The sequence below is a fragment of the Halichoerus grypus genome, chromosome 3 (assembly GCF_964656455.1).
Source record: "Halichoerus grypus chromosome 3, mHalGry1.hap1.1, whole genome shotgun sequence".
NCBI classification, from domain to species: Eukaryota; Metazoa; Chordata; class Mammalia; order Carnivora; family Phocidae; genus Halichoerus; species Halichoerus grypus.
The window spans coordinates 18,848,886-18,863,558 of NC_135714.1; the positions used below are offsets into that span (position 1 = coordinate 18,848,886).

At 40.9% G+C, this 14,673-nt stretch overlaps 1 protein-coding gene across 7 annotated transcripts in view; it reads right to left on the reverse strand.

Moving 5' to 3' along the window:
• Positions 1-14,673, reverse strand: part of PPARGC1A (PPARG coactivator 1 alpha) — a 643,921-nt gene that overhangs the window by 12,332 nt on the left and 616,916 nt on the right. For all 7 annotated transcript variants that reach the window (XM_078068452.1, XM_078068450.1, XM_078068454.1 and 4 more), the window contains 3 exons: positions 9,297-10,212; positions 8,652-8,756; positions 8,380-8,500 (listed from right to left, as the gene is read on the reverse strand). In XM_078068452.1, the coding sequence (XP_077924578.1) occupies positions 8,380-8,500; positions 8,652-8,756; positions 9,297-10,212 (1,142 nt within the window). The remainder of the gene's footprint in view (positions 1-8,379; positions 8,501-8,651; positions 8,757-9,296; positions 10,213-14,673) is intronic.

Genomic DNA, 14,673 nt, shown 5'->3' on the forward strand with positions numbered 1-14,673 from the left:
TTATTACATCTCCCCTAACCCAAGCTGCCAGCATCTCTTTCTGGACTAGCATAACAGCCTCTTAACTTGGATCCTCTGTCTATATTTACCCTTCTCTAATCTATTCCTTCAACTCAATCAGAATAATCTTTGCTAAGGGAACAGGAATCTGATCATGTCAGTTACTGTCTAAAACATATCCGTGGCCTCAAAACTTTCAAGGGAAGACCTAAATCATTAACAGGACCCACCAGGCCCTGCATGGTCTGGACCTGCCTCCATCATGGGCTTCAGCTCCCACTTCCCATTCTTCCCTTTGTTTTCCAGTCACATTGAGCTTCTATCAGTCCCTCATATATACTGTGCTCCTTTCCTTTTCCAAGGCCTTTGCACCAGCTGTCCCCTTGCTACTTGTAAGATCCTCCCCACATTGCTTCTCCTTCCTCTTCACCAACATACACGTACTGTCTAAAATTACATTGAATTCAACAATCATTTCCTTCTGAGACTTGAGATGAGGTCCGGCTTCCTATTAGTTGTTCTTACAGTACACTATTTCTCCTTTATATTTCTCTGCCCAGTTGTAATTAAATAGTTAATAGTTAATCCATCATTTAATATCCATCTCCCTCGGGCGCCTGGGTGGCTCAGTTGGTTGAGCGACTGCCTTCGGCTCAGGTCATGATCCTGGAGTCCCGGGATCGAGTCCCGCATCGGGCTCCCTGCTCAGCGGGGAGTCTGCTTCTCCCTCTGACCCTCCCCCCTCTCATGCTCTCTGTCTCTCATTGTCTCTCTCGCAAATAAATAAAATCTTAAAAAAAAAAAAAAAAAAAAAAAAATATCCATCTCCCTCTACAATGAAAGTTTCATGAAAGCAGAAACCACATCTGTCTTCTTGACTACTGTATTTTTAGGGTACTTGAAACATACCAGAGTGTCAATGAATATTTGTTGAAAAATCAATCAATCAGCAATCAATTAAACATTTTTAACACTTACCCTTATGCCTACGTGTAATCCTTACTCTCTGAGACTCTCTAAGAGAATGAAGAATGAAAGCCAGGTTTGCTGCTTAATCACAGGGAAAACCCTGCCCAGGTAGCTCAGCTGAGTGAATTGACAAAGATTTCCATGATTTGTTTTTACAGGTTTAAGTGGAAGAAGAATGGAGTAACTACATGTTTGCAGTGCTCTCACTCTTACAGATCACTTCTGAAAATCAGAGGTGGGCTTCCACTGAAACACTCAGTAAAACACAATTCCTCTGACACCAGCCATCAGGCCTAAAAAACTGACCAGGTGAAGTAGGGCCAACAGAGTTGACTGCCTGATTCACTTCCATGTAGATTGTATGTCATCTCAATCGAAGGCTGCAATTGTGTTGTTCCAGAGCACCCAGCACATCCTGGAGATCAATAAATATAAATGGATGGCAAGGCTCATCCTGGGGCAGTGTTATACAGTGTTGTAAGGGAGTCATAACACCACATTCCATTCTATTTACGCAGCCAGCTCCAGCCAAACAGCCAAATGGGATGGGACTGTTATCTAAACTTTCTGGCGCCTGCTTGCATGGGTGTTATGGTTTTTTAGTTTAGTTTTTTTTTTTTAATGGGCCTTTTTAGGAAGGTTACTACTGTATATAGAAAAAGGAGAGGGAAATGCAGAAGAGAGAGAAAGAAATTGAACCAGCACAAAGAAATTGCTCAACTACCATTATGGGAATACACACAGCCTACGTATTCAAGGAAATTTGAAGTTAAAGCTAAAATCGACCATATGCACGTCCATATGCAGACATATTGGGACAGTCTCCGAATTGCTTCTTTATACAAAACTGTATGCAACAATGATCCTACAAAGAAGATAAACCAGAGGACCTTTTCGGATACTGATACATTCTGCAGTAAAAAGAAGACACAATCTAGATGGGAAAAACAGAAACCCCAAGGGCTGGTGCACAATCACATAAACTACCTATTTGTCTATCATCTCCTTTTATGAAACACAGGAATGGAACCATGTCTTGCTTCCTTACAAAGATCAGAGATTGAATACATGCTGAAATTCTCATTTTAGAAAATGATTAGAGTGCTTGGTTTTCCTAGTGCTAAAAATGAAACTAAAAGGCATCTGAAGGTCTAAAAGCAAAGACAAAAATCTTTCAAAGATTGGCCAAAATGTCTAGCAAGGAACTGATTATTTTTAACATGTTGCAGTTTTATTAGACAGATGAATAGATTCCATATCTTTAAAAAACCTTAACATTTGCAGCCAATTTTTCAAGACATTAATTTCTAAACAGGAGATGAAAGGAAAAGAAATCAAAATGCTTAATAACATTTTCAACTTCTTAAAGGCTTGGAGGAACTCTAAACCTTTGGAAAAAGCTCCTTGAAAAATGATTTTCAGACCAGTTTTCACTATTGAGGAGGATGGAACATTCATCAAATATCTTTTAGCTTCAATTTTCACAAAAGCTAGTTTGCTGATGGGGTGGATAACAAAATTGAAGATTTATAGTGCATTAACAGGTATAGTAAATCATCATTACATCAAAATACACGGGGATAAATAAAGAAAAAAACGAACTGAAATTAACTGACTTTGCATTATCAAAATCCTTATCAAAAAGAGAACAGAGCCTCCCAGTTACCTGGGAAAAACATACAATGGTTGTTTCTCATCAACTAATAAGCTAGTCTTGGTAAAAGGGCTGTAACTAAGAGAAAGGGAATTTAGTAGGGAGATTAACATTTATTGAATTCTAATATATGCCAAGTAGTGTGCTTGATGCTTCTGTATGGGTGATCTCCCTAAAATGCTCACAATGCTAGGTGACAACAAGGAACAACCTGATGTAATTTAGATTTTGGTTCTCAGAACTTTTATTCTACATTTCCAAGTCAGGATAATGTAAAAATTCTTTCTCCTATGCTAAGGAAACTGCATGTCACCTTTAGCCGTGAAAGATGTATATTCATTTCCAGATTAGCTACCAACGTGACTTCCTCAGAAATTCCAAAGAAATTCCAAATACTGTATGTGAGATGAATGGATAAAATCTGTGCCATTTGAGGCTGAATGGTATAGCGAGATCCTCCATCTGAAAGATAAAGTGAGAGGGGCGGATGGTTGTGAAAAGGCATGTATGGACAGAAGGAAAGGCCAAAACCTTCACAAAAATGTCAAAAAATGTGGGTTTTTTTTTTTCCCTCTCTTTCTCTTAGTATTGATTACACTATCTAATTCAGTAGGCATTCAGTAAATGCCTACTACTAGCACTCTTAGTGGAGAAACAAAGTGACAGCACTCAGTTTTCCAAAGTTACTTGCCTCCAAGTACGACCCAAGAATACGCTTCCTTAGAGTCTAAGGCTGGATCAGTGTGAATAAATCCAGGGCACCCTACTTAGAGATAACTGCAAGGAAACACACTGTCTGTCAAAAGACAGAAAACACGGAAACTACAGACTGAGAGAATGTGGGATAACTTTCAATTAAAAAAAATTTTTTTTTAAATGGTAACCTCTAGAAGATGAATGGGAAGAATGAAGTAGGAGTAGATGGAAGGAAGCAAGAATTTATTAAGTACATTATTCTTCAAAAAAAAATATGTTCTGTCTAAATGAAGGAGGTAGAAGAGAAAAGGGATGAGAGAAAGAATAAAAAAACACTATTTCAATTTGTAATTAAAATTATGTGTTCTGTTATTGGTAAATAAAATGTTTGCTTTTCCCAACTTCACTGGAGGAAAAAAAACCTGATAATTTCTATACAGTGAGCTTCAATTCATTATAGAACATATATTCTAACCCACAGGAAATATCTCTTGAAAGAGTTTGGATAGAAAACTATTTTCTCCAAAAATAATAACTATGAAAAATTACACAATTTTTTTTTTTTCATTTGGAAGAAGCTGATAATTATCCGAGATGAAGCACTGTTCCCAGGTCCTGGGCTGCCAGCTGACGAAGGGAAGAGAGAAATGAAGTGGCACTGTCATTGCCCAGGCACATCTGGTTTGGGTTTCAAGCACTGAGCCATATCCTAATGTGTAGATTTGCCCTTTAAATTAACATCCCATTATCACATTTTCTGGCAGGAAATTGTACCAACTGCAAATGGAGTTGGACTTAGAACTCCCCCAAGAAATGAGAGCAGCGCCTGGGTGGCTCAGTCGTTAAGCATCTGCCTTCAGCTCAGGTCATGATCCCAGGGTCCTGGGATCGAGCCCCGCATTGGGCTCCCTGCTCGGCAGGAAGCCTGCTTCTCCCTCTCCCACTCCCCCTGCTTGTGTTCCCTCTCTTGCTGTGTCTCTCTCTGTCAAATAAATAAAATCTTTAAAAAAAAAAAAAAGAAAAAAAAAAAAAGAAATGAGAGCAGCAACAGTTTAGACATAAAGTACCAAACCCTGGCTTGCAGAGTTCCGATTAACCTGAATGACTGCAAGCCTAGGAGGCTGAGGAAGGCAGAGGGTGAAGTGGTTCTTGAGAAAGGGTTTCGGTGGAAAATGGAGGAAAGGAGCAACCAAAACAATGGCAATCGTCAACCACAATGTAAGATTCTGTGTCAGTAACTACTAATTATTAGTCTTCTCTTAATTCTCTGATTTGCTGCACTCAGGCTGGTCTGGATAAAGATTTTTAGATGCATAAGCAATGAAAAGTATATAGACCTCCTAAGCCATCTTCTTATGGAACTCAAAATGAAAGCAATATAGACCACAAGGCAAAGGTGGCAAAGACTACTGTAATTTTGTAAAATATCAATTATTAGATGATTTTAATATTGTTTTTCATTTCCTTTTTGAGCCTCTACTTTGTTAGTCCTCTCATTATATGACGGATCTGAATTAATAGATAACCAGCACCGTACCCTAGATATTCTGAACATAATTTGGTACTTGTTCAGTACTTTAAGGGTGTCTCAAAAATATGAATGGGAATCACCTACCCAACCAGCTTGGGTGGACCATCCTATTTCCTTTAGCTGTTTCGTGAATGACATTGCAAGCTAATCCAGTCAAATGAGTCAAAACCCATTGCATGTATCTCTGTGCCCAACTCCATAAAAATACATTTTGCAAATGCACCGTGGCAGAAGAAAGCAGATCATCTTGAGGAGGAAATCGATCAGAAAATCTTCCCGTGGGTAAACTCATTAGTGATTCCACTATGCTTTCAAGATAGACTTCAAAATCTTTATCATGACTTGTAGGACACTTTAGGGATCTGGCTTCCATATGGCCATGGAAGCCAGATCCCTAAGACTCATTTCCTGTTGCTCATTCCCTTCCAGATTCATTCCCTTCTAGACTCACTTCCTGTTGCTTCTGTGCCCCACTATTCTGGTTAAATGACTAGCAGTTTCCCAATATACCTTGCTCTTGTCCAGGGACTTAGTGTGAGCTCTAGCTTCTGCCTAGAATAGCAATGCCCAGTAAAAATATAATGCAGCATATACAATTTTAAATTTTCTAGGAGGCACATTTAAAAAGTAAAAAGAAACAGAAAACTTAATAATGTATTTTCTTTAGCTCAGTACATCCAAAATATTATCGTTTCAACTGGTCATTGATATAAAAAGTATTAATGAGGCATTTTACACTTTTCTTTTGAACTAAGTCTGCAAAATCCAATCACATTTATTAGTACATCTTAATTCAGAACTAGCTGCATTTGCTGTGCGCCCAGCGGCTACCATATTGCACAGCACAGCTGTAGAAAACCTTTGCCCTCCTTCTCTTTCGATTTCAGATCAATTTCACCCTCTCTACGGATGCCCTCCATCACTCTCAGATCTAGGTGTCCCCCCATTTGCCACCAGAGTACCTGAGATTACCTTCTGCAATAGCACTTAACATACCCTATGGCTTGTTTGCATATCTTTATCTGCCAGTAGACTTGAAGCTCTCTGGATGCCTGAACCAGGTCTTACCTAATTTTACATCCCAAGCACCTAGCAAATGTTTGTCACATAAAGGCTCATGAGTTTTCACTTATGTTAAGCAGAAATAGCATATAATTGTCCAAGAGAGGATTAGTTTAAGAGGAAGTCCTAAATCTTTATATTAAGCTCTTATTAACTATAGTTCACTGTGTTGGTAAAGTAAATAATCTCTATGTCCTAGTTTTGGGGGTGCTGCTGCTGCTGCTGTTGTTGTTGTTGTTTTAATCTCTTTTTCCAAAACAAAACAAAACAAAAAATCAAAGCAGAAATTCTGACAAATGCTTAATTTATAATGACTTAATGTAAGCCAGCCTGACAATTGTACTGTATAAGCCCTCTTTCACAGAGAACTGATAAAGACTGGCTTACTCAAAGAATTAACCAAAGAACTGGTCAACATTTGTGACACAAAGGAAAGGCAGGAGGTATCTGCTTTTAGTCTGGGGCTAGTGACCTCAAGGTTGCTTTTGATGTGGGCATCAACTATGGAATGTTGACCAATCACACTATTTGATGTTTTGGAAAGAGTCAACTAATGAAAAGACCCCTCCCTCCCTTTATGTGCTTTCGTTAAGTATCTGGCACTAAATTACCTTTGGAAGAAAGAAAAGAAGCACATGCCAATAGCTACATTTATCCACACCTTTGGGTATAGTGGTGTATTTTGCCCAAATGAGCAAATACACGATGAAACTATTAATCACTCTCTTCAATGTGCTACTTTTGGGAAGAAACATGAAGGATTTTATAAAATGTGAATGTGCAAACACTGAAATAACTATTTTCCTACATGCTTGCTCAACACGATTCTCTTTTGTAAAGATTAACTGTAATGTGCCATATTAAAAGGCTTTGTAAACTATATGGCATTATATAAATGTGAGTTATTATAATTATTGAACAGGCTATTAATTAAATAGAGCAAAATTAGAAAAATTGAATTTTTAATTTTCATTAGTCTTCTTAAGTGTTAACTAATGACACTCTGGCAGCTCTTAATATCACAGCTCATTTGAAAGTTGAGAAAAATGAGGAAAAGTGTTGTAATTTGCACAAGACTTTTGATTCAGTCTTAGGTAGATTCAACTTTAAAGGACAGCAGACACCCTTGACTTTTAGCCTAAGTATTCAATTACTTCTCCTTTCTTTTTCCTCGAGTACCTGTGATGAGCAAGCCTCTCAGTTCACTTTTTCCCTCTAGTTGATAACTGTTGGCCACTGCTTGATTTTGACTCCATCGGTCAGTTCTCTTATGTAAGTTTTTGAAGATTTTGTGGATGGTAGTAGGTTTTCTTAGAGGCACTATATAAATCTACGCTTTGCAGTTAAAAGTCATTTCCCTAAATGTTGGTTACTTTCTATGCAAGGTAGGTGAAAAGCTGATCTAGTTGAAATGAAATTCTTAGGAGCTAGCACACATAGGCAGCTGAAGTGAACAAAAGCGGTGCCACTTCTGATTGATTACTCAGGGCTCCCTGAAGCACTGAGTTGGGAGAGACCCAAAGCTTCCCTGAGGGCTCCGTGGGAAGAGTTCCACAATTGATTAGGAATGTCTGCCATGAGCAAGCCTGACAAGTGGAGCGATGGGTTTCTGCCATCGGAGTTCTAGGTTGATAAGTAATAGGAGGGAGGTGGGGTAAAGTCTACCTGTTTGTGAGCAGGTGCTGAGAAACTACTGACCCACAGAGAACAAACAAGTTCAACATAATCTGGATCTTTAGACCGAAGAACCAGTAATGTCTGTATGTCAAGGAAACGTGGTACCCTCCAATAAGTAGTCCCGATATATGGAAGGGGTTATTGCAAAGCAGTTCATGAGAAATGTGGATGTGTCAACTACCCAGTGAGACGCTGACCCAGCACGAGTCCGAAATGATGACTCTTTAGCCCCTCTTCCTTTCCTACCTCCTTCAAATCTAACTTGAGCCCAGTCCCTTCATGGACAATCCAATTCTAACGTCTGCCCAAAAGACAAAAACCGAAACCAAACACCGATACCTCCTTATCTCCCACTCCAACAAAAAACCTCATCGTCTGACCCGATGGAACTAGTGTTTGACCAAAAAAAAAATCCCTGCTCCCTCCGTTTTGGAAAACAAAAGTGGAAAACAGCAAATGAGCTTCCAGATGAATGAGATTTATGAAGTATGAATAAGAACATACAGTCATTTAACATTTTGTTTCCCCATAATCTGTGCCAAGAGGTATTGGGGACCCCTGGTGTTTTCAAGTCAATAGGGTATGGAATATTGCATATTCTACAAAGTCTTAGCTTTAGTTTATTTTCTAATCTAGAAGAAAGACAGAAGAAAAAGAAAGAAAGAAAGAAAGAAAGAAAGAGAGAGAGGGAGGGAGGGAAGGGAAGAAGAAAGAAAGAAAGAAAGAAAGAAAGAAACAAACAAACAAACAAACCCTCCTTTAAAGCAAAAGTGAGCTCCAAGCTGCTTACAATTGCCTTCTGCCTCTGCCTCTCCCTTTGTTTGGCCCTCTCAGACTCCCGCTTCTCATACTCTTTGCGGTATTCTTCCCTCTTCAGCCTTTCATGCTGATATTCCTCGTAGGTGTCATACCTGAGAAACATAACTTCAGCGTTAAGTCAACCGCCTCCGTTTAGGCAAGCACAATGAATCACGAACTGGGGAGGGGGCGGGGTGTGAGCTAACTCGTCATCTAGAGGAGAGGGGAGAGGAGGAGCGCGAGGAAAACCACCCGCCTCCTTACCTGGGCCGACGGCTGTAGGGCGACCTGGAACGTGATCTCGCGCACAGAGGAGAATTTCGGTGCGCGCGGTGTCTGCAGTGGCTCGACTCGTAGTAGTAGCAAGATCTGCGAGCGAGAGGAAAAACAAAAAGGGCATTTGCAACTGCCACTTAACCCCGCTTTATCGGCCCAACTGAGCATGCCTTGGAAACACCGTGGGACGTAAAGTGGCTTTTTTTCTTCCTAGCTACTGGTGAGATTTCCCGGTGACAGTTTGTGATCACCTAGTCAGCTTAGAGGTCTGGGAGTGATGTGTTCTCTCCCAGCCTCTCTCATTGATGTTAACGCCGAGCGCCAGTCTGGTACACTGTCAGCTTTATCTTGCACGGATCTCAACTATCCTGGCACAGGGCAGCTCTCCAGGTAATGGAAAAAGTTAGATGAGCAAGTTTCTTACAAATTGCTCTCTGTGATCCGACTGGCTCAAGGCACTTGTGCTCAAGGCTGACAGATTTAAGAGAAGATGAGGAGGCCTGTCGGTGTAACAACCTGGCTAGTTCCAGAGGCGCTGGGAACGGCCTGGTGAGAGGGGCTGGGGCTGTCTGTGGCTTTTGAAGGCTTGCTTTTTTGGACCTTACGCTTCGGGTGGGCGTTGACAAGGTTTACCTTGAAGACGATCTGCTGCCTGGGGACCTTGATCTTGACCTGGAATATGGTGATCGGGAGCACGACCTGTGTCGAGAAAAGGACCTTGAACGAGAGCGCATCCTTTGGGGTCTTTGAGCAAATAAGGATTTGGGTGGTGACACGGAATCTCTACATGGAGAGTTAAAAGAAGAGCAAGAAGGCGACACATCGAACAATGAATAGGATTGCGTGCCATCCCAAGGGTAGTTCAGTTTATCACTTTCATCTTCGCTGTCATCAAATAGGCCATCCATGGCTAGTCCTGAATTTATAAACATAGGTAGTTTGGAGAATTGTTCATTACTGAAATCACTGTCCCTCAGTTCACTGGTCTTGTCTGCTTCGTCGTCAAAAACAGCTTGACTGGGATGACCGAAGTGCTTGTTCAGCTCAGCTCGGATTTCCTGGTCTTGGAGCTGTTTCCTGGTGCTGCAAGGAGAGACCTGCTTGCCCGCCTCCAAAGTCTCTCTCAGGTAGCACTGGTCTGAATCTGTGGAAGAACAAATCTGCCCCTGCCAGTCGGAGGAGGCATCTTTATATTCTAGTGGTCTAGAGTCTTGGAGCTCCTGTGATATATTAATGAGTATTTCCGTTTTGGAATTAATCGACTGACAATAGTCATGGTCACCAAACAGCCGTAGACTGGGCCGCTTGGTCTTCCTTTCCTCGTGGCCACTGGTGAGCACGGAGGTCTTGCTGAGCTGTGCGTACAACTCAGACTGCTCGGGCCCTTTCTTGGCGGAGTTACTGCCTGGGGCGCCAGAAGGCTCACTGCTCCGGGGCTTCTTCGAAGGCGGAGGTAACACAGTCTTGCAAGAGGACTTCAGCTTTGGAGAAGTCCTGAAAGGATTATCTTGGTTGGCTTTATGAGGAGGAGTTGTGGGTGGAGTTAGGCCTGAAGGTCAAAAAGGGAAAAAACAAACAAACAAACAAACAACAACAACACGGAGGGGGTGGGGGTAGGGAGAGAGACGGAGATAATGCTGTTAAATGCCAGGATATGGTTCCCTAACTTTTCCAGGATTTCAGACAAGGGTGAGAAAGAAGGAAACGAAATTCATGACAAGACCTGAAAAAGTGCCTTTCGCCCCCTCTGCCTCTGTCCCCAAGGAAAGATGGATCTCACTACCTCCGGGCAGCAGGGAAATCCGTGATGCTTTGGCTTTATACGCCCATGCTAACAGATCTCGCTTCCCAGAAAACGTTCACGCCTCCTACCGGCCTCCGTGGCACCAGGCATTACCAAAGCTCACATTTCCAAGGGCATCGTCTGTCTGCTTTACGGAGAATTAACAGCATGGCCCAGGGGAATCACAGAGTAGCTTTGGTAGCATTTGTCTGCAAAGAAGGCTGCAGAGCATACGAGTGGCTCAGAAGTTGTTCTCCGATCAAGGATATCTACCCTTGGAGCCCAAGAACTAGGCAACTTAAAAAAAAAAAAAAAGAAAGGACAAAGAAAAAGAAAAAAAAAAAAAGATGGGATGATAGCAAATGTGGGGCAGGGTCAGAGTGACAGAGACAACTTCAAAGTTAAGGTCAGAAAAACACAACAGACCAAGGCAGGGAACGAGACAACTCTGCAAGTTGATGGCAGTGATTGTCTCCACAGTTCATTAACTTGGTAAACCATGGCTAATGTAGGTATAATACTTTCTTGTAAGCATAACTAATACATTCTGTCTAAAATATGGTTCTGCAACAGAAACCTAAATGAACAGGAACACTAAATATTGCAGTACCAGTGGACCATTTTATTTAGAGCACAACATCGGGGCGGGGGATGAGGCTGAGGGATTGCAACAGATCCACACGTCAGCAACCAACTCATTAAAAACGTGGGATAAAAAGGGAGACGAGAGAAACCCCGTCAGTGGGTGCCTTTCGTCCTTTTCTAGGGAAGAGCAGAAAAATTCCATCAGATGCCGTCATGGGAGAGTCTGTGAATTACAGTTTGCCTCCTCTATGTTTTACCCCGGAGAAAGTTCTACGCATCTCTTTACACCGAGGGAGGATAATTGGGAAGTGGCTCCAGAGTCCAAGGAACTTTGAAGAAGGGCGGGCTGGAGTTCAAATGACTTTATGCTTACAAGGGAATATTTGAGTTTACAACACACTTTCTATTTAGGAGGATGGGTGAAGTCTATTCAGCAGAAAAGAACTTCAAGTCTGCTAACAAGCCTGGGGTTACACTTAAGGCAACTGCACATTTCGAGGAAATGGCAGAGAAATCTAACCTTGCTGGAGTAAGGAAAAAAAAAAGTATATATATATATGTATGTATGTATGTATGTATATACACACACACATAACCAAGTAGGTCACAGAAAGCCACTTGAAATTTTGGTATGAACAGGAAGATACTGCCTCTTTCTCTCACTTTACAATAAAGAGATGAGAGAAATTAATATTAATATTTCCTCTATAATAAAATAATTTACAACTAATATTTGGCAATTTTTATTATGCATAGCTAATGCTCCTTAAATGAGGAGAGAAAAGCTACAAAAATGCAAGGTAATTTGACTCTGGAAATCCATCCCAGAAAAGTTCAGAAAGACAGGGAAATATAAACACAAAGTGAAGGGACACATCAGGGTCCCAGCAAAGCTCCCTCGATTAGCAGTCAGGCACTCTTCGCTGGAAGAGAACCGGGAGGTGACATATTATTGAAGGAAACATCTGTGCCACTGAGGCAGGCTCTCCTTTTGTCCCCTCTTTCGTGGTCAAGTATGTCTTTTCTTCCATTAAGAAATTCCTATATAATCAATCTTTCTCCTTTCTCTCTTTTTTCCCTCGTCTCCTTTACCGTTTGCACTGCCCCGTCATAAGACTGATTTCTACCGCATGCTACCTTCAATTGCCATTACAACAAATTTAAAGATACTAATAATCCCACCCCCAAAGAAATGACAGATTCTTAGATATTTCTCATAGGAGGTTAAGATGCTCAAAGAAATGATGAATAATCTCTCTTTGCAGAGCAAATAACAGTCAAATATTCCAAATGACATAGCCCTTGATTGGGGGAAAAGGACATTCGACATCCTAAAATCCAATTCCATAAATCTTTTCATGGTTCCCAAACTAGAGTAGTTTTTACTTTCCTAATAATTTACTGCCAGGATCATTCGTTTGATACTTATCGGATAATGCTATATATTCTTGCTCATCTCTTTTTGAAGGTATGTTTTATCTTGTCTCTCCAAATAGATTATATGCTCTTAGTGGAAATGTTGCCTGGGCTTATTTTTGCAAAAATTCTTACTCATTTATTTTTTTTTTCCCCCTAGGGATGCCTGGGTGGCTCAGTCAGTTAAGCATCTGCCTTCGGCTCAGGTCATGATCCCGGGGGTCCCGGGATCGAGCCCCACATCGGGCTCCCTGCTCAGCAGGGAGCCTGCTTCTTCCTCTCCCTCTCCTGCTCCCCCTGCTTGTGAGCGCGCTCTCTCTCTCTTTGTCAAATAAATAAATAAAATCTTAAAAAAAAATTTTTTTTCTAGATTCTCCTTACATTTCAGTGACCCAAGAATAACTTGGGAAGCTGGTCAAACATTTTTAATGAGGTGGCTCGTGGACCACATATGGAGAGCATCTGTCCTGCCATGTTCGTGCCGCACATTGCCTTGTTCTCAGTTACGTGTATTTTGACTGACATTCTAGACGTATAAAAAGAAACCCTAAACTTCAGAAACTCCAAATTAGGCCACTATTAAAGAGAGACTAGTTCTAAAAATAGCTCAGCTATCTAGGGATTTTAAATATAGAAATTCTTTTTAGTCTTGAACATCTGAAACCCTTGTCCTAGTACCTAAGCTCATTATCGCTTAAATAACTGATTCTCAAGTTGCTATTGGGAGTGGCGACACCCTGATTGTCGTGGTTTTTTTTTTTTGGTTTTTTTTTTTTTTTTTAGTTAAAAGCCCAGCCTTTTACCTTCTTCACATCTTAGGCAGCCTGTAGCAATGGGAACAGACATTTCACTGAACACCTATTATGTGCTGGATCATACACCAGATGCGGATACATCAGGGACTTCGTGGTCCCTTTTAATAAATGGGCAAATCTTCAAAACTTGAAGTTAAGTACATGTTCTTGCGCATGTGCTTAAAATTTACAGAAACACTGAGATAACCAAATATACCCTATGAGTGAAAATAGCAGGGCTGTAAATTTCTGTTGACACACTTTGTTAAAAAAAATAATAATACTTGCCTAATGGATTGAAGTTATTTCAAGATTAGTGAGTACGTGGGTAAGGGAAAAACAATTCAGATAATTCCCTAAACTTTTTGCTGTTTACTGAAATGTCTTTATTCAGAGAATACCTCCAAGCAAGACCAAGAAATCTCAGGGATGGAACCACCAGCACCTAGTTGAAAATCTATTTCCAGATAGAGTGGAGACCCAAAGCAAAACAAAGAAAGCAAAAGCAAAACAAAAGTGTAAGAAGAACTTGTTCTTTTTTTTTTTTTTTTAACGTAGTGTCAAACTTTTAAGAGCCACTGATGGGACGGGGACCCCTTGCTGCACCTGAGCTAATTGGATCTCTCCCATGTCCCCCAGCCAGAACTCAGTCCCCGGCGTTCGGAGGACAGTCAATACTCAATTCCTTAATGCCGCTACCTTTGCTCATCTTCCCTCTAATGGCCAGACTCTCAATTTCACCCCACAAGCTTAAATCAACAGTGCTAATGCCTCCCATAACCTCTGGATTATTTCCTGCGTGTTGATTTTCTGGGGAATGTGTACATTTTGGTGTTGACAGTACAAGGTATATTCCATGCTCTCTCTTGAACTTAGCAGGTTTTGACAGATTTATGTGAGGACAGATGGCCATTACAGGCTGAAGGCTGACAAGAGGCAGTTCAGAGCATTGTTAACACACTTGCACAAACTCTCAGCAGTGCAGCACTGTGCAGAATGTAATTCAGACTATAGCTTTTTTATTACTGCCTATTTTCTTTTGTCAAAAGAGCCTGCTGTGCAGAGCAAAAAATGGCTGCTATTACCCGGAATGTAATGGGTGTCAGACAAATCACGTAACACAAACAATCAAGAGTATGTAGGTCATATTTCAACAGAGCACAACCTTAGCAATATTTATGATTACTGCATTGAAATGTGTTCTATAATAAACAAGTACCTCTGCATCACTCACACTTACGCACTTATGCACAGCAAATCGGGGAGAAGTGCTACACACTCCACAGTCATCTTTTTAAACAGCCCTTTTATTTAAAAAAAAAAAAAAAGTCAGAGACAAGTTTGGTTTGGTTTGGTTTTTCATGATGTGCCATAAAACGATTTTCTTTGAGGAGCTCTCTTTTGGGTTTGTTTGTTTAATTGAATGACTCTG